The sequence below is a fragment of the Sturnira hondurensis genome, unplaced genomic scaffold (genome assembly GCF_014824575.4).
Source record: "Sturnira hondurensis isolate 20B ecotype Veracruz unplaced genomic scaffold, ASM1482457v3 Scaffold0006213, whole genome shotgun sequence".
Taxonomy (NCBI): Eukaryota; Metazoa; Chordata; class Mammalia; order Chiroptera; family Phyllostomidae; genus Sturnira; species Sturnira hondurensis.
This window is the reverse complement of record NW_028078844.1, coordinates 5187932-5209675: the sequence shown is the minus strand read 5'-3', so window position 1 is coordinate 5209675 and position 21744 is coordinate 5187932. Positions and strand designations below refer to the sequence as shown.

The 21744-nt window shown below is 34.6% G+C and overlaps 1 protein-coding gene across 6 annotated transcripts in view; it reads left to right on the top strand.

Moving 5' to 3' along the window:
• The first annotated feature begins 2216 nt into the window (after nt 1-2216).
• Nucleotides 2217-21744, top strand: part of GRIA4 (glutamate ionotropic receptor AMPA type subunit 4) — a 399918-nt gene continuing 380390 nt past the window's right edge. For 2 of the 6 annotated variants that reach the window (XM_037047737.1, XM_037047738.1), the window contains exons 1-2: nt 2700-3173; nt 4381-4539. In XM_037047737.1, coding sequence (XP_036903632.1) covers nt 3086-3173; nt 4381-4539 — 247 coding nt within the window. In that variant the 5' untranslated portion in view covers nt 2700-3085. Of the gene's footprint in view, nt 2498-2698; nt 3174-4380; nt 4540-21744 lie in introns of those variants that run through there. The other 4 variants (XM_037047736.1, XM_037047739.1, XM_037047741.1 and 1 more) reach the window with 4 other exon arrangements.

The window sequence follows — 21744 nt, the reverse complement described above, 5'->3', positions numbered from 1 at the left end:
AGGGAATTATTTTCTGCATATACATTCACAGTTGAGGATAATGGGAAGTACATAGCAAGTCATATTTGTGAAATAGTTCAGAGGACCGTACGCTCAGGATTAAAAGTTCAGGTGTTTGTTGTACCACTACTAGCCACAGTTTTATTCTCCACTGTTTTGTCTTGAGCGTTGTTTATTATTATTTTTGTTATTTATGAATGCATATAATCTACCCCCAGCCTCCACTTGCCTTCCTCGCTACACCAAATTCCAAAACTGTGTCATTTTTGGTGTATGTAAAAGACAGATACGACATGAGGAGATCTCTATAGAGATGTTCAGAGAAAGGTATCAGAATCATAAAGTAATCATAAAATAAAATGGAGGTTTTAATTAAATGGAAAAATGGAAATTCCCAAAACTAGACTACTGTCTTGGAAAAATACAGGTATGCCATTTGTGGCCATAGTAGCTGAGGTGTGTCATCATGGCAATTAGATGAAAAATAAAACTCGTCTTGCATTTCTATCAATGGTGGCATTACACCATATGAAAACTCAAATTTTTCAGTTTGGAGAAGAATAAAAGGTGATAATTACCTGTGTGCATTAGGCAGAACTTCACTGCTGCCCACCTAAGTGATGAGTTTAATGATTTGGTGGGTTTTGAAATTTTAATTTAACTTAAATTCAACTTGAGTTTTATGTGGCCTATTTTATTATTTGATTAAAAAATAGAATGATATTTCCAGCCTTAGTCTTTACACTGACAAAAAAGACAAAAAGAAAACATTTCAAGTCCCACCTAACTTTCAAGACTAAACTGTTATAAGCTGAAATGACAAATGCATGATTTGTGTAATCCAATTACTCACAATTAGGTTGTTTTTTGTCATAACAATCTGTGGTGAAATGTAACAGGAAAGTGGATAAACAACAAAAAAAGATGTGATTTTAAGAGCAAAATTCAGAACTTGGAAAAACACTCTGAAGTTCTAGTGGGGAATATTAAATATCTTCTACAACTACAAATGCATGTGATATCTAATCAAAGGAAGCTTAAAGGAGTCAAGGTAGTACATGTTTCAAAAAAAGTCTTTATCAGGTCAGGCACATGTAAGACTTCACGTTAATTGATCCATTCTCCTCTTTACCCAAATGTTACATCACATAAGCATAAGCACTAGCTGTCTTCCTCCTCTAATGATTTCTCAGAAGCTTGTGTTGAACAGATGCAACCCAATATTCTGGGCTTTAAAATGACTTGATGCAATCAGTAACACCCAAAGAACTGTAAAGATTTAAAACACTTTCTCTCTCACAGTTGAATGAAATTAAGGACTTGTAACTACTGTCTAAATCAAGAGATCTCAAATGGTAGAGAGTTACAGAAACGTGTCACTCACTGCTTGCCACAGTCATGTCACTCTGCTTTTGGACTCCATCCAGCACAGTCAGGTGAAATGAAGTCCTAAATGTGACCTGCAGAGGATGTGACATCATAGCTCCAAAACTTTCCAGCATAATTAATATTATTCTACCCAGTCAGAACAACTATTGGCATCAATGTGTTGCTAAGTCTTCTGGGAGTGGTGTGGAGTAGAGTACTCCAGAGGCCCACCTAGCAAAAAATGTGTGCATTAAAAAAGTGTCCTGTTTTGTTTTGTTTTTTCTATCAGACTTTATGACCACTGTCTCAAGCACTAGCCATCCTCCTTCCTCGGCCCCTGAACTGAGTTCCCAGACTCCTGAAGTGGGCCACAGAAATAGAGAAAAGTTGTCCTCTTGAGTGAAGACTGGAAACAAGAGTCTTCAATTACTTTTCCTACTTGATGCTTCACGCTGTTCTTATTTCTACTTGTGTTTCATGTCTATCACAGAATGTTACAGGACCTCAGTGTTCATTTCTCGGGTTCTTCTTTCACATCCTGTTAATTTTCCTAGACTCTGCTATTTCAATTAATTTTTTCTTCCTTCCTTCCCCCCTCTCTTCCCTAGGATGTTTCAGCTTCTCTGGTTATCTTCTCTGGCCCTAACCTCCTCCAATTCTTTCCTCCTGGGTACCAGCCCCTTAGCCCCGCCCGGGTTGCCCTTTGCCGCCTTTTCTTCTCCTCTCCTTTCCGGAACCTTTTCACCTCAGCCGTTCTGGTCTCAGGCTCTACAGATTCTCGGGCTGTTTGCTGATGAGAAATCTGCTGCAGCGCGGACCTGAGTCCCCTGCGCGCAGCCCAGTGGCAGAAGAGGGCGAGGCTGAGAGAAAAGCAAGGGCTGTAGGGGAGAGAGGCGGCTGGTCCTCCCCGAGATCCTGCAAGAATGCTGCAGGGGGCCGGGGGCCTGGGAGGCACGAACTCCCTGCGCCCCTGAGCCGGTCTGCAGACTTGGCCTGCGGGCCAGTTTCCTACCAAGTGCAGTTGAGAAACAGAGGCGCCGGGAAAGCAGAGAGGGGCGCTGAGAGTGCTCATCCCCAGAGCAGGCCCTTCTTCGGACAGGGGAAGAAGAGAGGAAGGACCCAGTGAGTGGTAAGCAGACCGAAAAACCCGTTTCTAGAACGGTTAACGGGCGTCGGGAGAATAGGGCACCTCGGTGAGCACCCGGAGGTGCAGCCCGCGGAGCGGTGGGCGAGGGGCGCACGAAGGGAGTGCGGAGCGCTCAGGGAGGGCATGCGAGGAGCACAGCGAGGCTCGGGGCTGCTGCAGGTTGGGTGGGCACGCGAGGCTGAGCGAGCGGGGGAGCGCGTGCAGTGGCGCCAGCGTCGGTGTGTATGTGAGAAAACGAGGGGCGAGCGCGAGTGCGAGAGAGGCAAAGAGAGAGCGCATGTCTCATCCCTGCAAGCAGCCACTAGACGCTCCACCACCATCTTTTGCATGTGCAACATTTGCAGCCGGACAGCAAACCTCTCCCAGGGCTATGGAGACTGCGGGAAAAATCTGGCAGCTCGAGATGGATTGCTAAGGGGAAAGAGTCAGAATTAGAAACCACCCAAACCTCTCCCTCCCTTTTTTGTTATTGTTTTTAATTTTAGCGCCACCGTCTTCAATGCCTCTCTGAACAGCCTTTAGGAAGAGTGCGAGAGAAAGAGCGCGCGCCAAGGAGAGGAGAAAAAGAAGATGAGGATTATTTGCAGACAGATTGTCTTGTTATTTTCTGGATTTTGGGGACTCGCCATGGGAGCCTTTCCAAGCAGCGTGCAAATAGGTAAGCTCTGCCCCGATGGGGTGTGCCTGTGGGTGGCTGTAGGCAATATCCAAAAGTGAGTTAAATGAGTTGCTGATAAGCAATTCAGGGAAACCTTCAGTGGTTCCCTTCCCCTCTGCTCCTCTCTTTTCTCCCCTTTACAAGGAAAAAAAACTGCCTTTTTTGGTTCAGGTTCGGTTGAAATATCCACAAAACTGCCCACCTTCCACCCTCTCAGTCCGTGCTCTCCATTTCCAGCTTTGGTTCAAGTCGCTTAAGTGGAATTGGAATAAGTTGAAAAAAAAAAAAAACTCCCCATGGTATGATTACATTTTATGTTATTTTTTTCATTCATTTTTCTAGAGCATGAAGGGATGTCGAGTTAGTTTTTAAAAATACACTTCTTCCCATACTGGAATCCGCATCTTTCTCTCTGTTATAGAAAGAGACTGTTCCGGGGAGAAAAAGCGTTTCCACTTGCAACCGCTGCCTTTGCTTGCTACTGGTTAACCTAACCAAAGTTAGATCCCTTCCCCCAAATTTTCTCTCATTTTATTTTGTTTTCTTCTTGTATCCTGTGCCCCCTTGTTCATGCATCTCGACTCTGTTTCTGGTGAACTATCCATCTTTGGCTTTCTTGCTATTCTCCTCTCCTGTCTTAATGGGACGCAGCTATTGAATTCCTTCCAGCTAAAACCAGCCTCAACACTGCATCATTTCTCGTGGACTGTGCACAAAACGGAGCTGAGTAGGCTGAGTCCACCAGCTGCAGAAAAACAAAGTTCATGTCTCCTTTCTGATTTCCCTCTTCCCTGAATGACACCACATCCTTTCATTTCTGTATTTTAATGCAAATCCTCTTTTCTGTTCATCTGCATGCATCTTCCAGTGAAATGCCCCAAGCTGGCTGATGTAGCAGTGTGCTGGGAATCATGGGGAGGGTGAGAGAGAAAAAGGAAAACATACTAAATGGTCTCCGAGGTCATTGTGATCATGACAAACTGGGACAGGGAAAAGCTGAGGTGTCCTAAAGACTAAAATACCAAGCATGTATTTTAGTCTTGAGTCTTTAGGACCTCAGGGACAAAGGCCAGTCTCCCAAGATGTGGCAGGGAAAGGTCCTTCATTGTATGTGCTGGGGAATGGCAGTGCATTTGACAGTGCGTGGGGTGGCAATGGCATTTATAAAAGGAAACATTGAATGCGCTTTCCTTGTTGTTTTTGATAGGTGGTCTCTTCATCCGAAACACAGATCAGGAATATACTGCTTTTCGATTAGCGATTTTTCTTCATAACACCAGCCCCAATGCGTCGGAAGCGCCTTTTAATTTGGTGCCTCATGTGGACAACATTGAGACAGCCAACAGTTTTGCTGTGACAAATGCTTGTAAGTAAAACATAAATTGTGGATAAATTAGAAGAGAATTAAAATGAGGCAGTTGAGTGCCTTTCCTCCTTATTATTATTATTTAATTATTTGGGGGGAAAATTCAAGCGTCCCACATGTGGCTGATTCTGGAGCAAATCAGAGTTAAAATCAAGATTTTGTTTTGATATATTGAGATCATTCTTTTTCCTTTCTCTCTCTCTTTCTTTCTTTCTCTCTTTCTTTCTTTTTTCTTCTTTCCTTCCTTCTTTTTTGTTAATTTTTTTTATTGATAGTTCAAGTTAATTTCTCCTCTAACATTTCAGTGTTATTCCTTACACCTGAATGTCAAGTCAGTGAAAATTTTACTCAGTCTAGTTTTGGTTCGGTTCCTTTGGTTTTTCTTATTTGTGTTTCACTTGAGCAAGCATACATCTTGCTGTTAAGGCAGACATATGCTCTCTTGCACTGATGGAAGCGATGGATGGTTTGCTAAGAGTGAGAAAGAGAGGGAAGCACTGATATGGAGGGTATATATTCTCAACGGTTGGCTGACGCGGCAGATGATCCGGTGATGTCACTGGAGGCTGCCCTGCCCTTATATTCTGGCTTGTAAATGTCTCTTACTATCACGTAATGCATGTATCCTGTGGATATAACTCCATGAATCCTTACCTGGGTGCCAAATCACGTTAGTCTCCAATCCACCTGAATTCATAAACCACATTGAAACTTTAATGGATGACCTCACCTAATGCTGTAATGAAAGAGCTGTACAGTGCTCCCCTACCAAAATACTGTATAACTTAATGTAATAAAATTATAATCAACTGTGGGTTAATGGAAAACACTTTAAAATATGATCCGTCAATATAACATTTACATTGCATTTTCACTGTTGAAGGAAATACATGTTTCAAATATCTCCTCAGCTTTACATGCCAATTTACTACTGCTTACAATTTATGTGTTAAGATAATGGTTATAGATTACATAAGACATTTAGGAACAGTCCCTCCATAAAATTTTGCACAAGTGTAGTAAAATGTTTAATCTGATTGTAGAGTATTTTTATTATATCAACTTGATGTATTTTAATTTTAAAACCTTTCTCTCAGTTCAAGAAATGGAACTGAACAAATAAGTGAAAATGAAAGCAAAGTTTTTAAATGTTTGGAGGATATCTGTTTAATTTATTTTAATTCATATTTATTTGCCATTAATTCATCTAACTGATAGTGTGGTCAATTGTTTTCTTAATCTTTAGCATCTAACCATTACTTTATTTTAGAATTTGGTTTCGTAAGGAGGTCAAAGCATTTGACATTTTGTAAAGTGACAAACATTATTTTGCAAGAATGCTGTAGTTCCTATGAACACAGCTTAAGTTAGAAAAATAATTTGCTATTTAGTGATAAAATCAATATTACATTATAGGAGTAGAGAGTTATTTTTAAGCATAAATGCATGTAAATTAGACCCAGGTTTGTGGATTTTCATTTTTGCTAATTTTACAAGTTACTCTTTTTGTTTTGAAAAAGATGTGAAGAAAACAAATAATTCTAGGTATAAATAGTTATTCATTTTATATAAATATTAGGTGTTTATTTAAAAAATTTTCCCATGTTTTCCTTATTTTCTATGGAGACAAAAATTACTAACTTTGAAAACAGTTATGACCACAGTATATTTAAAGGGATTTCAGTAAACAGTAAATTACCATTCAAACATTAATTTTTGTTATTTTTGAGAGACTTTCTTAAAAGTAACAAGTATATTAGTTTTGTTTTGCTTTTGCAAATTAAGTATTTAAGTATTCTAGAATTTGTATTTTTTCTTTCAGCTATATAAACTGTAAAGTAATAATCTTTTTTCCTCCTTATTATTATTTAATCTCATTCAGGATGATTCTAATTAGTATTATTCTTTTATGTAATGAATATATTATGTAAAATGAAGTGTTACTACTAACACTTGTTAAGAAACTGCACATGGAATGAAAAAGGCATAAAATGTGGATAATATGCTACTCTTTCACATTTAAGGTTGAGAAAATTGAAACTAAGTAAACTTTAAGTTTGCTTATTTTGAATTCAATTGTAATGCAGTGTTAGGGATACCATATTTTTTCATAATCACATTTTTTCATAATTGATTTTGCATTATATTTAAAATATCTTTTTAAAGATGAATAAATTTTAAGAGGACAATATATATTTTCTAGTGAAAATAAATTCACTAGAAATGAATTCTGGGGGTGAAATGGGTATGCTGATTGTTTGTAAGGCAAACCTAAGGTGAATTTGGAAAAAGTCAGTTATCAGAGAGCAGGGGTCAGGTGACTTGTGTTGGCTGAGTGGACTGTCCCAGAGCACATACAAGGTGATTTTCCAGTCTCTTTAGTGGGGAAATGTGAGCAGTAAGTATGAGACAATGTTATATATCAAGCTTTATTCCTTTGGGTAAAAAAGGATAAAAATAGTATTCTGGAAAATTAACACGGTAATTATTCTTCACAGTGATACAGATTGGGTTTTAGATTTTTTTATTTTGTATTAAATATCAACGTAGAATATGTGACTGGCCAGGTTTATTTGAGTTGCGATTTTCCTGCAGTGGATTCCTGCAGGATCCAGTCTGTCTGAGAATTAAGACCATTAAAAAGGATATGTTTATTTTGTGGAATGAATAATCCAAAGCAGAAAGCATATTAAAAGATAAAAATTATTGGTTATCTATTGGACAGATGTAGTATAATGCTTATTCTTCTGTCTCACAGTTAATTTCGCACTCTAATATTACTTTGGGCCATCTAGACATCATCCTGTGATAGAGTTTATATACTGCCTATATATTGATGAACACAAATTTACCACTTTTGGTGTAACTTCTAAAAATCTAAGGGAGAAAAAATAATTTTAGTTCATAGTTTTATTTTAACAGTATTTGAGTAAGATTAAATTCAAATATTTCTAAAATTATTTACATCACTAGAAAGTCACACTTTGCTCAATGTAAAAATAAATGATAAGAAATACAGATAATATAAAATTATGGCCTATTTTAATAGCAAAAATAGGTGTAATAAATAGCCTAAGTGTTAAAATTTCAAGTGTCACTAAAGGTATACATTTATTTGCTGTCATACATCCAAAGTATGGGAAATGAAAAATAGATATTTTAAAAGTAAATTCAATATGGTCAATGTTCTTCAATAAAATGCACAATTGACCCAAGATAGTTATCTTTGCAAACAAACATGTTATTTCAGTAGCATATGTCTTCTGCAAAACATTTGAGACAACCTGAAAGCAGACTGTTGTCTTATAATATTCCAATAGTTAATGAAGATTTTGGGGGAGGACAATGTATATTAAATTTGACCAGAAATAAAAAAATACTAAACTAGTCTATCACCAAATTTTCTAAAAGATAAAAATAGTAGAGACGTTGAAATTAGCAGTTTATTAGAGTTCCACTAGAAATCTGGAAAAGAATCAGTGCTTTAATAAGGCAGCCCTTTACAATATAAATTACAAATATTCAGTTTCTGAAATAGCTTTTCTAAATTTCAGAGAAGCGATAGAATATACATAATAAAGCATATTAATTAGTTGTGTATTGTCACTTTGGTGAAATAATAGAAGCATTTTATGAAATATTTCCATTTTTTTAACTTGAGTAGAAAGAACCACATAATTAATAACCGTGTTTTTTTCCTTTTCTTTTCTGTCAAAAATCAGTCAAACCAGTGGCTTCAAAGATGATGAGTTGGAAAGTTGTAACAATCAACTGGATATTACATCCTAGTAAAGATGAAAAGTTGTTTTTTTAATTAAATATCAGTTCTATCTATGCTCAGTTTACTTGTCAACTCTAAGTATTCATGATAACTGCTACTTGTAAAAGTAAATTGTCTAGTTAATCTAAATACACTGAAATTGTGACACTGTATCAGTAGGTTCTGTGCATTTTCCCACTTACATACTTCATAAAATCTCCTTGCATATAATGGCGCTAAATACTAATAATCTCCTGGCTTTGATTAAAAAATGCTTAAACATTGTACATATTCTCTTTCAGAGACATGAAGCCATAAAAACATTCTAAAAGTTTACAAGACTGATGTAACAATTCTAAACATGCTAAAAATAAAATTCTGATGGTTTCACTTGCAAATTTATTAGAGATACATTAGAATTAAATATTGTTTGGCTTTTGACTATTTTTAGGAAAATAAGTGTTGTAACTCTACTGAAACTCTCATTAGGCTTTCTTATTTTGAAATGATAGTAAAAGTCTATGTTATTTGGAATAATTCGTTAGTTTTATAATATTCTCTCTTTCTCTTATTTTCCATTGTGAAATTAATGACAAAGATGAGTCATATTCCTGCATTTTTTCTAAAATGATAGGGTGACCTATAATTTGCATTGATCTATTTCAGAATTAACCCAGGATTATTACATCTTCCTAAAACTATTAGAAAAACTCCTTAAACATTTGTTTAATCTGGATTTTTCCAAGTGGCATTAATTTCCTAAAGAGGAAAAATTTTATTTTCTGATATAAATTAGAAAATATGTGTGTATCTTATTTACAGATTTTGTTATTCAGGAATTTAAAATGAAAGATAAATATACCTTACACTTTATGACAAAATGTAGTTTTTAAGTGCTTTCATATACATTATGTTATTTGACCTTAAACTGATCTTGCAGTACGACAGTCTGAGAAGAAAGTCATGATTTTGTAGTGCAGATGGGTTTGATTCAGAGGAGTTATTTAACTTGCGTAGAATCATATGGCTGATGAGCTTCAGAATCAGGGTTGGGACCCAAGTCTTCTATCCTCCTAGCACTTTTACCAGAAGGCCATAGGGTGTGAAAAATACATCTATATTGATATTGCTTGAAAAAGAAAGAAAAAAGCAGAGTTGTCATTAGTCTTTTCTTCTAATTTAATTGCAACATTTTGAACAAAATAGAACAAGACTTTTCTGGGCAACTTATTCATTAATCGTATGACATTGAGTGATATAGCAAGGTCTGAATTCATATTATGTAATGAATTTATCCATTCATGCACTAGATTAGGTAATGAATGTATCCATTAATCATTAAACACACTTATTAAGGGTGTTGAGACAGTATGCTAGAAATGAGAATCCAAAAAATTAGAAGAATAGTTGCTGCCCTCAGGAGTTGATACTCCAGTGGCAAAGATAGACAAGTTAGTTATTACAAGTACAGTAAGATTAAGTGCTATGACAGAGATGCAGAGAGCTGTGACTAAGATGCACACAGGAAGGATAATAATGCCAAACTTGGCATAACCTCTTAGGGGAGATGCCACTTGATCTGGGTGTTAGGGATCTAGTTGAGTACTTGGAAAAAGAGAGTAGAAGGAAGGCATGCTTCATCAAGAAAGCAACATATGACAGGCACCAAGGTGTGGGAAGGCCACGTGTGTCTGAGCCACTGAGAAAGATTTAGTCTGGTTGTAGATTGAGCATGGGGAGAAGGAGAGGTGTGTTAAGGGGTGAAGCTTTGCAGGTACACAAAGGGTGTTGTAGCTTCTGTGAGGAGGCCCTTCTGAATTAAAAAGGGGGACCTGTAAATAATTTAAACACAGCAGTGGTGTGATCAGATTTATATAATGCAAGGAAAAGGCTGTTTGCAAAAGAGAGATTGAATAGGAAGGGAACAAAACAGGAGGAAAAGGACCAATTAGAGGGGTCTTGAAGTAATACCATTTAGGGTGATAGGCACTTAAAAGTAAAAGCAGGGAGAAGAGAGAAAAGCACCTAGATACAAGAATGTAGAACTGTTGTCAGAACTTTGTGATGGGTGTAATGTCTGTGTGGGAGGGAGGAAAAGAAGTGTAATAAGAACAGAAGATGATTCTCACCTGGACAAATGACTTAATAGTGATTGCACTGATTAGGAAGGGTCATACAGGAGAAGGTGCAGATTTGAGTGGGGAAGGTGACTTTATTGTGAATACACTGCTTTTGAGTTGTTTAAGAGACATCCCAATATAGGTATGCAGTGTAGAATTGGACATGTGTATCTGGAGCTCTAGGGCTCAGTCTGAACTAAAGACAGACGTGGTGGTGACTGAAGCCATGGATGTACATGAGATCCCCCAGAGGAAGCAAGAACTTCGAAAAAACTGCTGAGGACAAAATCCTAGGAAATACTATAACCTGAGAGACAGAGGGAAAAATGGGTCTGGGAATCCAGAGTAAAGTTAGGCAAGAGTAATTTCACAGGACCCGGAGGAGGTGGGGAGAATTTCAGGTAAATAGTGATCAACTTTGCAAAGGATGCAAAATTTAAAAATGTGAATGCAAAGATAATTGTAACATCTTAAATATTCATTTCTTCTTTTTTTAGAGTGTTTTTTGTGTTTGGACAGGTCAGAGAACCAGTATTGCTTAATCCCACATAGGTTCTATGAATATATACTCTTGTATATATTTTGGCTTAGAATATTCTTATCTTTTTGTTTAGAGGTAGGAAGAGGGCATCTTTTTTGTACTTATGAATGAGATGGTCTTGAATTTATAATCTGATTATTGGGAAAGTCGCTTAATACATTCAAACCTCAGCTTCTTCATCTTTTAACCCAGGGAAATAATACCTACCACACATGCATTTTATGAATATTAAGAAAGTGTTTGGAAAGTATTCAGCATACAATCAGAATTCAATTAAATTCAGTTGTGTTACATTTTCTGTGTCATATGGAGTATTATTTCTGAGTCAGTCTTAACATTTCAAGAGTTATTTTTATTTCCTGCTTGTGTTTCTGAAAGGTAGTTTATGTTTTGAATAAATACATTTTGTTGTTTCATAGGAACTTTCTTATCTCTCACTGAGTTTTTAACTTGAAATTATGTGCAAGAGTCTAAATTCATATTTGTCAAAATTATTTCTAAATCCTAAACGAGGATAACTTTATCTGGGATTTATGGACCCTTCAGGGAAGATTGTTTCATGAACAAATTAAGGAGGGTAATGACTTCTATCTATATACAAAATTAGTTGTGTGTGTGTATATGTGTGCTTAGAGAGATGGTCTGAACTTGTAAGGGGCTACACAATGAATTGCAATCACATAAAAAGGCCCCCTATCATAGCCCGAAGGAAGCTACACCTAAGTTAGATAAATAAACAGCACTTCATTTCCTAACTTCGTCATTGTAATAGAAGCCAATTGAATTTTTTCCTTGTAACCAACAGGAATTTTTACATAAAACCCACCTTCACTGGTTTGAGTGTGTTCTAGCTGGCAAAATCCTTGGTTTGGTCCTCTGCCTGTCAAATTGTAATGTTATTATATGTGTTCCTTCTCTTACTTTCAGATGTCCTACGTATTCCAAATCAGCTTATTCTATTTTCATCATGAATTATCTTTTTCCTTTCCACCACCTCTCCTGGAATATTGCGTTCTTGAGGGTCATCAATGACTTAAAAGTTAGTAAACCCAATTGTTCCTTAGTGCTCATGGCATTTTCATAGTTTGCAGGATTTGACATAGCTAACAAATCCCTGATCCCTGAAACTTATTTCTTCAATAATAATAATAATAATAATAATAATAGCTACTAAATGGGCACTAACTGTGTGCCGAGGGTGTTTTATCACCTCAATTCTCACACAACTCAAAGAAGCAGACATTATTTTTATTATTTTATGTGTGGAGAAAGTGAAGATGTGTCATTAAGAAAATTTGCATAACCGTCAATTATCCAGGGCATCAGATCCTAAAGTCAGATTTGTCTGCCATTCTGCAGAATTTTGGTTAGTACGGGATCCACAAGATAACCATCACCTGGAGTGACAGCAGCTAGGTAACTCTTAAACTAAACAGAAAGATGTTTTACTCAAAGCTATCTCTTTAACACTTCTCGCTTAATGCATGTCATTTTACATTGGATGTCAGTTCTTCTGTGTGATTTGCAATGCAGCACAGAAATTTAAGAATTCTAAACAATGACACTCCCATCATTTTATGTTGCTAAATTCTTGTCTTGTATACTACCATGTGGAAAAATGACTAAGTTGACTTTTTTATGCAAATAGCAATAGATAGTTCATGTTTGTTATAGAAATATTATTTGATTTTAGAATGACTACAGCTATTTGTAACAACTTTTCCAAAATGCTTTACTTTAAGATTTGCTTAGCTATCAGTCAATCTCTTTCATGTTCCCTTTAAGAAGTTTTTAAATTAGTCTTTCCGGATTCTTAGGGTATACTGCCAGCAGTGGAATTGCTGGGTTAAAAGACAGTTCCACTTTCAGTTTATTTTGAAGAAATTCCATACCGGTTTCCACAGTGGCTGTGCCAGTCTGTATTCCCACCAGTAGTGCACTAGGGTTCCCTTTTCTCCACATCCTCACCAGCACTTGTATGTTGATGTGTTTATGGTAACCATTCTGACCCATGTGAAGTGGTATCTCATAGGAGGCAGGGGGAATGGGAACAACTATAATTGAACAACAATAAAAATAAAAGCAAAATTTGAAATACAATTTTTTGGATTCCAAATAAACATAGTAATGACTGTTGTAAAGAGCATCAACTTCAGTAAAAATTGTTCTAGTCTTTATAGTGTCATCACTTGCCTCCAACTTAAGAAAACTAATGGTGTCATCAATTAAAAGTTTAATGTTATAGAAACCAAAGGGGAAACGTTGAAATTTAATACTTTCTTTAAATAAGTCACAGTATTTCTGCAGATACAGCAAAAAGCACACCAGAAGCTGTAATCAGTGTTTGCTTACTTTTTTTCTCATATGCCTGTTCCTAAATGAGCAGTTTTTATCACTAATTTTAAATATTTTATGCAATGTGTTATTTCCATTTTCATATTTTTATATTTAAAAATTAGCATACTTGTGGAAATTTCAAATAATTCATAAATTTAACAAGTGAAAATATTCTGCAATCCACATTTTAGAGATAATCATAGCCAACATGGTTTATAGATCTTTTTAGACTTTTTAAAAAAAAATCTGTGTAGACCTAGATAAAGAGTACTATAAACATAAGATGCTAGTATATATTGAGGAAGAAATGTATTTCATAAAACTGCCCTGGCCAGGTAGCTCAGTTAGAGCATTGTCCCGATATGCCAAGGTTGTGGATTGCATTCCCGGTCAGGGAACCTACAAGAATCAACCAACGGATACATAAATAACTGGAACAACAAATCGATGTTCCTTTCTTTCTCTCTCACAAAAAAAATCAATAAATAAAAAGTATTCAATAAAAATAATACTCAAAATCTATATCAGTTTGGTTACACATTATCCGTAAAAAGTTTTCTGTTGGTATATAAGAGCTATCTCGTTTTCTTCTTCCACCACTTCATATGGCACTGTACAAAGGAATTATGGTAAATATGCTCAATACCCTTTTGACTAATATTTAGGTTGTTTACACATTTTGAATATTAAAAAGAAAATAGCAGTAAAACTACTTGTGTACCTTTGTGAATATTGCTGTAGAACTAATTTCCTGGGAACAAAATAACCATATCGAATAATGCAGATTTCTCCTATTAACAGATATTGTGAAATTTTTCTCAAAAAGAAATAATATTTAAATTTACAAATACCAGGATGTGACAATAATTGTTTTTCTATGACCTGACAATACTAGCCATTATCAGTCTCTTGAATCTTCACTTGTCCTGATGGGTGAAAATGACATCTAAAAATTAAATTGCCTATTTTTGATTAAGAGTGAGGCTGAGAATATTTTCTCACATTTGTATGATCAGTGTTCTTTATTTTCTGTGAACTGTCATTTCTTTTCCTTTACCAATGTTTTCTTCCTTATTTCTGAAATGTTTTATCTACTATAGAAGTCAACCCTTTGTCATCTATATTGCAAATTATTTTTTCATTTTGCCTTTGGCTTCCATCTTCATTTATGATGGCTTTTCTTATATCGACGCCTTATGTAGTAAAATCTTGAGTCATTTCTATGGCTTCTGAGTTTTGTGCTATTCTTATAAAGATATCTTTATTCTTAAAACTATAAAAATATTATCCCATGTTTTTAATATTTTAGGATTTTTAATTTTAGATTTATTATACCATCTCTTTTGATCATTTATTTTCTTGTGTGTTAGGGATTAATGTTTTGCTTGGGTGTACCCACTATTTATTTGAATAAGCTGCTCTTTTTCATGTGCTTTGAACTGATAGTGTGAACTGGTAAGCTTTGCCCTTTCTTAGCTGAATTTGATCTTGGGCAGAAATTCCTCACTTGATTTTTCCAAAATTCTCCTATTCACTGTTCTTCATCTACCTTTTTCTGACAGTCCCTAGTGGATATGCTACTAGTTTTTACATTTCTATAATCTGCTTTCTTATTCCTTCTGTTACTTTCTAAAAATGTTTCCTTAGTGTCACACACCATCTGACCAAGTTCTCTTTCTCTAGCTCCAAAGTACATCACTCATATTGTCACCTTTCTCATCCAAGTCAGTTGTACATTTCTAATAACTTAATGATTAATTTCCTGCCTCTACTTATTACCTCTCTCCATCCACTTTATGTACTGAAACTTAGGGCATCCTTCCGAATATATAAATCAGAGACTGAGGCTTCTTTACTTACAACCTTCCAATGGCTTTTCATTCTCTTTGACATGGTCCTTCCTGATGTGCCTCTGGCCCGCCTCTTTGCCTTTTTCACAAATTAGACTCTGCAAGGTCTTTTAAATTCCTAAACATGTTTAATCCTTTCTTTTCTCTATGTCTTTGTCCTTGACATTCCCTTTTGTTGGACTCCTCCAATCCAGTTATTTGTTTGCCCAGTTCTCTCTCACTCAGGTGAATGTCATCACCTCAGTAAAACTTTTCTAGCCAACCCTACTAGAATAAGCCCTTCCACACCAATTACTTTACCAGCCTCATGATCCTCTTAGCTTTTATCACAATTTGTGATCATTATTTTAAGTATTTTACTTATTTATCATTTATATTTCTCACTAGAATATAAAATTCCAGAACATAGAGCATTGTTTGTCTTGTTAACAGTATATTTTCATAACCTCACAAAATATCTGGTACAAAGTAAGAATCAGTAACTATGTTTGTACAATGAACTAGCAATATATGATGAGTTTTTCCTCATTTTGGGAGCATCCTTAGGATATTTAACACCTCTTATGTGCTATCTTAAATAAAATCAAAGGGAAGCTATGAAGACAATGAGATAGTGTATCCAAAATAAATGCAGTGTAGTTTTATCTTAAACATGTTTTAGTCTCATTTGTTTTTGTTAAATTCAACTTATAGGATGGGCTAAGTAAGGAAGAAAATAAGCCCTATAAGGAAGAAGGTGGAACTGTTAATGTAATTGGCATCATTGTCCTGGCCAGGTTGCTCTTTGATAAATTTAAATCTGGTCGTAGAAGAGAACTTCTAGGTGCTTATAATATGTGCTGTCTGCCAACAAAAGAACTAGAAAATGCTGATACAATGCACTTTCAAAGTAGAAAAAAGGCCATTTGAGAAGCCCAGGTGAATTAGTAAGCACCTTCAAGAGAAACCCACCTAATCAGACATTGACTGCTTCCTTAGCACTTCTTAAAGTTCATGGAACTAGAAGAACTGTGGAAAAGGGAGGTCGGAGTCAAATGTACCATGTTATTCCTATCAGTTTTTGGTCTTTTACACTGCACCTCCCATAGCAAATTTCACAAACAATTTGTGAGTTTTTATGACCCTTTATCCCTCTCTCTTTTTAAATTAGATTATATTTGCTTAAAATATTTAATTTTGACTACATATACAGTCTTACCTAGGCAGGTTGTAAGGCATTTTACCACTCTTTGCTCCAAATGTTAAAATCAAGAGAAATATTATATTTTATTTCCTGAAAAAATATGTATGCTTCTTTTTTTAATGGAAAACTTATAAATCAAAATGTTTCCCTATTTGATCCAATAGACAGAAGTCTCAATTCCATATTTACTATTCTGTAACAAATTATTTTTCTTTTAAAATATTTACATTGTTTTTAATGTCCTGATTCTCCTAAAATCATATGTAATATACATATGTTATATAAATACTATGTATTACATAAATATACCTTGTAAGATTGCACATTATTTTAGGACACTGGCTCTGAATAAAAAGTCTAGATGATGTTTCAATGAGCACAGATATTAGTCAGCTTTTGCTTGAATATCAAATTTCTGGCTTAGTTCTTCCCGTATGTTGTATATACCTTGAAAGGTGATAACTAGATAGATAGATGGATAATCTGTCAACTCCATTAGACTGTGAGCTCTTTGAAGGCACAAATGATACTTTATTAGTATTTCTACTCTGAGGGCCTGTCACAGTACCTGAAACATTTATGTTCCACACTCAATAAATGCTTGTTGACTGACTGCGAGAAAGGAGAGAAGAAACCTACCTTTTGGTTGGGTATTTATAACAACTAATCCTAAGCCAGAATTGAATAAAACAGCACAAATCTAGTTTATTTTCTATATGACTGAACCCCTTTATATTTTTGAAAATAATTATCACATGTTCCCTTTGTATGTTTCCAAGCTAAATAATGTTCATTTTCTTTTTTTTTAAGATTTTGTTTATTTATCTTAAGAGGGGAAGGGAAGGAGAGAGGGGGAGAAATATCAATGTATGGTTGCCTCTTCTGGGTCCCCTGCCAGGAACTGGCCTGCAACCCAGGCATGTGCCCTGACTGGGAGTCAAACTGCAATCCTCTGGTTCATAGGCCCTCGCTCAATCCACTGGGCTACACCAGCCAGGGCAATAACATTCATTTTCTTCTGTAACATAGTTTCTAAAACTTTTAACATCCAAATTGTAGCATTCTAAATATCCTCTGTCTCCAAATTTACCCCATATTCTTGTCATGATTGGTACAAAATTAAAATTCATTAAACTTCACACTGATGACACTCGAGACCAGGATCTGATGTGATCTGTCCTGGTGAGAACATTAATTCCAATGACGTAAACATTTTACACTGTACTTAGTCAATTACATCACTCTGTTTGTTCATGTTAAGCTCAGAGTCAATTAAAACTTAACACTTAGCTCTTTTTTTCCCCGCACATGAATGGCTACCAAACAATTTCTCCATAGAGCCCATAGACTGTTTCATTTTTTAATTCAGAATGAAAGATTTTTACATCTACACAAATTTCCAATTGTTTGGAAACACCAAAACTATCTTAATTCATTTAGTTATAAACTATTTTCAATTCCATGTAACTCTTTACTACATGATTATCCATATTGAGAATTAAAATTAAGAACAAGCTGTGACAGTTTAGATACAGGATGACCAGGTCATGAACCAACACTTTTTATGTGTATGTGGTCAGTTAAATGTGTATTCTACTAAAATAATTTATTTGTACAAATTTCTCTATATTGTTCATAAAGATTGTCATTTCATAGCATTGCCACTTTTTTAACATTAAAAGAAACTCAGAAGTTATCAATTCTTGAGAAGATATCTTATGAAACTATATTGGAGAAAAAACACATGCACCTACACACACATACATGTGTCACTGAGATGGAAAAGAATGAACGAAAGATATGCAACAGAAAATTCATATTGGCGAAAATCTAGTAAACAAAATGTAAAATATATGTAACTAATCAGAGGAAAACAAACTAAAAAGAGATATACAGTTTTACATAATAGATTAGCTAATGTTGGTGGTAAAGATAAAGAGAATTTTAAATCATTCCAGGAATGAAGCATGCAAAATTGATGCAATGCTTTTGAAAATCTATTTTTTAAGATTTATCAAAAATTTTTAAAATGTGAAAAATTTGAATTCATGAAAATACTCATTGAAGTCTTACATAATCATATTTAATTGTGGAGTGGTTAAATTCATTAAAGTCCAGCCAGATTGTTTAAGAAAGAATATCAATCATGAGAGTCCTCTAACAGACATATGCTAACAGTTCTGAGTTAAAGAAGTTTCTTCTATGCATCTTAAGACTCTTTATTTTTCTTTATATTTTTTTTGCAGAAAAGCCAGTGTCATAACAATGGAAAAAAGTGACTAATAAGATGTAACAAAAACAAAAGATGTCCTCAAAATGTTATAATAATTTATGGAGTTGATAGAGCTAGTTGAATAATATTTTTAAAGAATTCATTGTTTAGAAGAGCTTGAATTTTCCACAGCAGTCCTGGCCTCATAGCCAGGTAAAGATAGGCGCTGGTGGTAGTAAACCGCAGAGTTCTGTGTTGATATTTGAAAATTCTAGTCAATAAATGGTACGGGAAATCACTGTTGTGGATTTTGCCCCAACCTTTTCTCGATTCCTTCTCTTTACCTCGCATCCTCCCAAGCACAGGTGTTTTAGGAAGATTAGGATAATGTGGTAATCCATGTGAGTCTTAAAAGATGAGATAAAAATATTCCAGGCAAACAAAAGGAGCATCATAAGAAAAATGTAAAGGTGTACAAACAACTTTGAGGATCAGTGCTGCCACAGGAAAATGAAGGCAGGATGGGTCTGGGGTCTGCAGAGCGCAGAGCGGAGGACTGACAGGGAGGGGTGAGCGCACTGCGGAGGCAGGGGGAGCCTGGCAAACAGCCTTGTAAAGCAGGATAAGGATTTTGTTTCTTATTCTGGGTCAGAAGACAAGAATCATTTTAAGCAGTTTATGTCATAATTATGTTTGTGTTTTAGGAAGAATTCTAGTACCACTGTTCATCATTCATGCGTGTAACACACCATGGTTCCTTTCCCATACCAAATGCACTAAGAAACCGTTTTCTAGATAAGAAATGCCATTTTCTACTTCAGTGCTGTTTGTGGAACCCATTATTGTATGTAATTTGGCTCACTATTTTTCTTTGAAAGTGGTTCCTTCCAGAAAAAAATACTCAATTTATCATCTCAACCACATATCTTAAGACTAAAAACAAGGTCTTTTATGATAACAAACAGGTTGGAAAAAATCTGGTATTGGTGGCAGAAAATAAGTAAATAAACAAGCATCTTTATAATATGTATAAAGGCCATTACATTTCCTTACAGATTAGTATCATTGCTGGTAGAACACTACGTATTTTATTCTGACATAAATTTCAGATTATCATTTTTAAAGTTATTACTCTTGGTAGAAGTTTATTATTTAATTTAGTTGGTGCAAATAAACATGTATATTAAAATTCTGACTTTCCACTCAATCACATAATATAGAGTAGTAATAACTAGTTTAATAAAAGCTAGTGAGTTCAATTATTATAATACTAAAATAGTAATTAGTACAACTACCACCATATGTATGTATGTATACATATGCATATAGATATATAAATAACATAGATGCATACACACAGAGACACACATGAATGTATACACAAACTTTACCAAAGGAAAATATGATGAAAAAATAGAATATATAATTTGTAGGGTATGTTTTTTTCTTGCCTTCAAAATACTGAAGTATGAGCTTTCATGTACATAACTTTTTCTCAATACTACTTACATATTTATATATTTTTAAAAATAAAAAGCAGCAAATATATATATCAAAATAACTTTGTAAATAAATTTATATTTGTTAGTTATACAATATAGTTCATACTTTAGAATCTGTTTTATGCACATTGAATATACATATACATACATACATACATGCCTTTTACATTGATTGTTGTTCTTTTCACAAAATTTGGTAATGATAGTGTGTTATAGAAACAAGTGACTCTGAAAATAAGCTTCATTTTACAGAAATGATTAGAAACCAAGTATGAATATTTTATTGAGAGAGGAATTTTGCTGAAATGTTTTTATTTTCAAAGTAATAATGTCTTCACCTCTCCCATACATTTACTTTATCTGTTTTGTTTCAAAGAGAAATTATTCATTTAGTATTAGTAATACTCATGCTTTTTAATCATTGTACTACAACCAATGTACTGTCTCTCTGGAGAATAGTATTTAACTATAAAATATCATGATTTAGAAAGTTTTAATAGACAAGAAATATGTAAGATATAATGGTGAGAGAAGAAAAGATAGATTGTCTTGATTTTAACTTTATAAAAACTATAATATATAAGAGAGATTGAAAAGTCTATATCAAAATGTTGATAGTGATTATTTTTCTTTAGTATCATGCAGAATTTTTATTTTAATTGAAATATTTCTGAGTTTTTTACATAGTTCCAAAAAGTATGTACTTTGCTTATTAACAATAATATGTAAAGAAAGGAAAATACAGTAATATTTTTTATTGAATTTACTGAAATGGCATTGCTTAACAGAACCACACAGGGTTTAAGTGTACAAGTCAATAAAGCAGCATCTTCACACTGCACCATGCTCTGGCCACCCGAAGGAAAGTCTCTTTCCATCCCCATTATCTCCCCTTTGCCCTCTCCCCTTTGCCCTCTGGCTATCACCATACTGTTGTCTGTGTCTATGGGTGTGTGTGTATAAATAAATTAATATGTTATATACATAAAATATATAAAATAAATATATACTATATATATTTATAAACTTTATATATAAATATTTTTTTGCTTAATCCCTTCATTTTTTTTCAGCCAGCCCTTCTCCCCCCACTTGGAGAGCTGTTCGTCTNCTTCACCTCTCCCATACATTTACTTTATCTGTTTTGTTTCAAAGAGAAATTATTCATTTAGTATTAGTAATACTCATGCTTTTTAATCATTGTACTACAACCAATGTACTGTCTCTCTGGAGAATAGTATTTAACTATAAAATATCATGATTTAGAAAGTTTTAATAGACAAGAAATATGTAAGATATAATGGTGAGAGGAGAAAAGATAGATTGTCTTGATTTTAACTTTATAAGAACTACAATATATAAGAGAGATTGAAAAGTCTATATCAAAATGTTGATAGTGATTATTTTTCTTTAGTATCATGCAGAATTTTTATTTTAATTGAAATATTTCTGAGTTTTTTACATAGTTCCAAAAAGTATGTACTTTGCTTATTAACAATAATATGTAAAGAAAGGAAAATACAGTAATATTTGTTATTGAATTTACTGAAATGGCATTGCTTAACAGAACCACACAGGGTTTAAGTGCACAAGTCAATAAAGCAGCATCTTCACACTGCACCATGCTCTGGCCACCCGAAGGAAAGTCTCTTTTCATCCCCATAATCTCCCCTTTTCCCTCTGGCTATCATCATACTGTT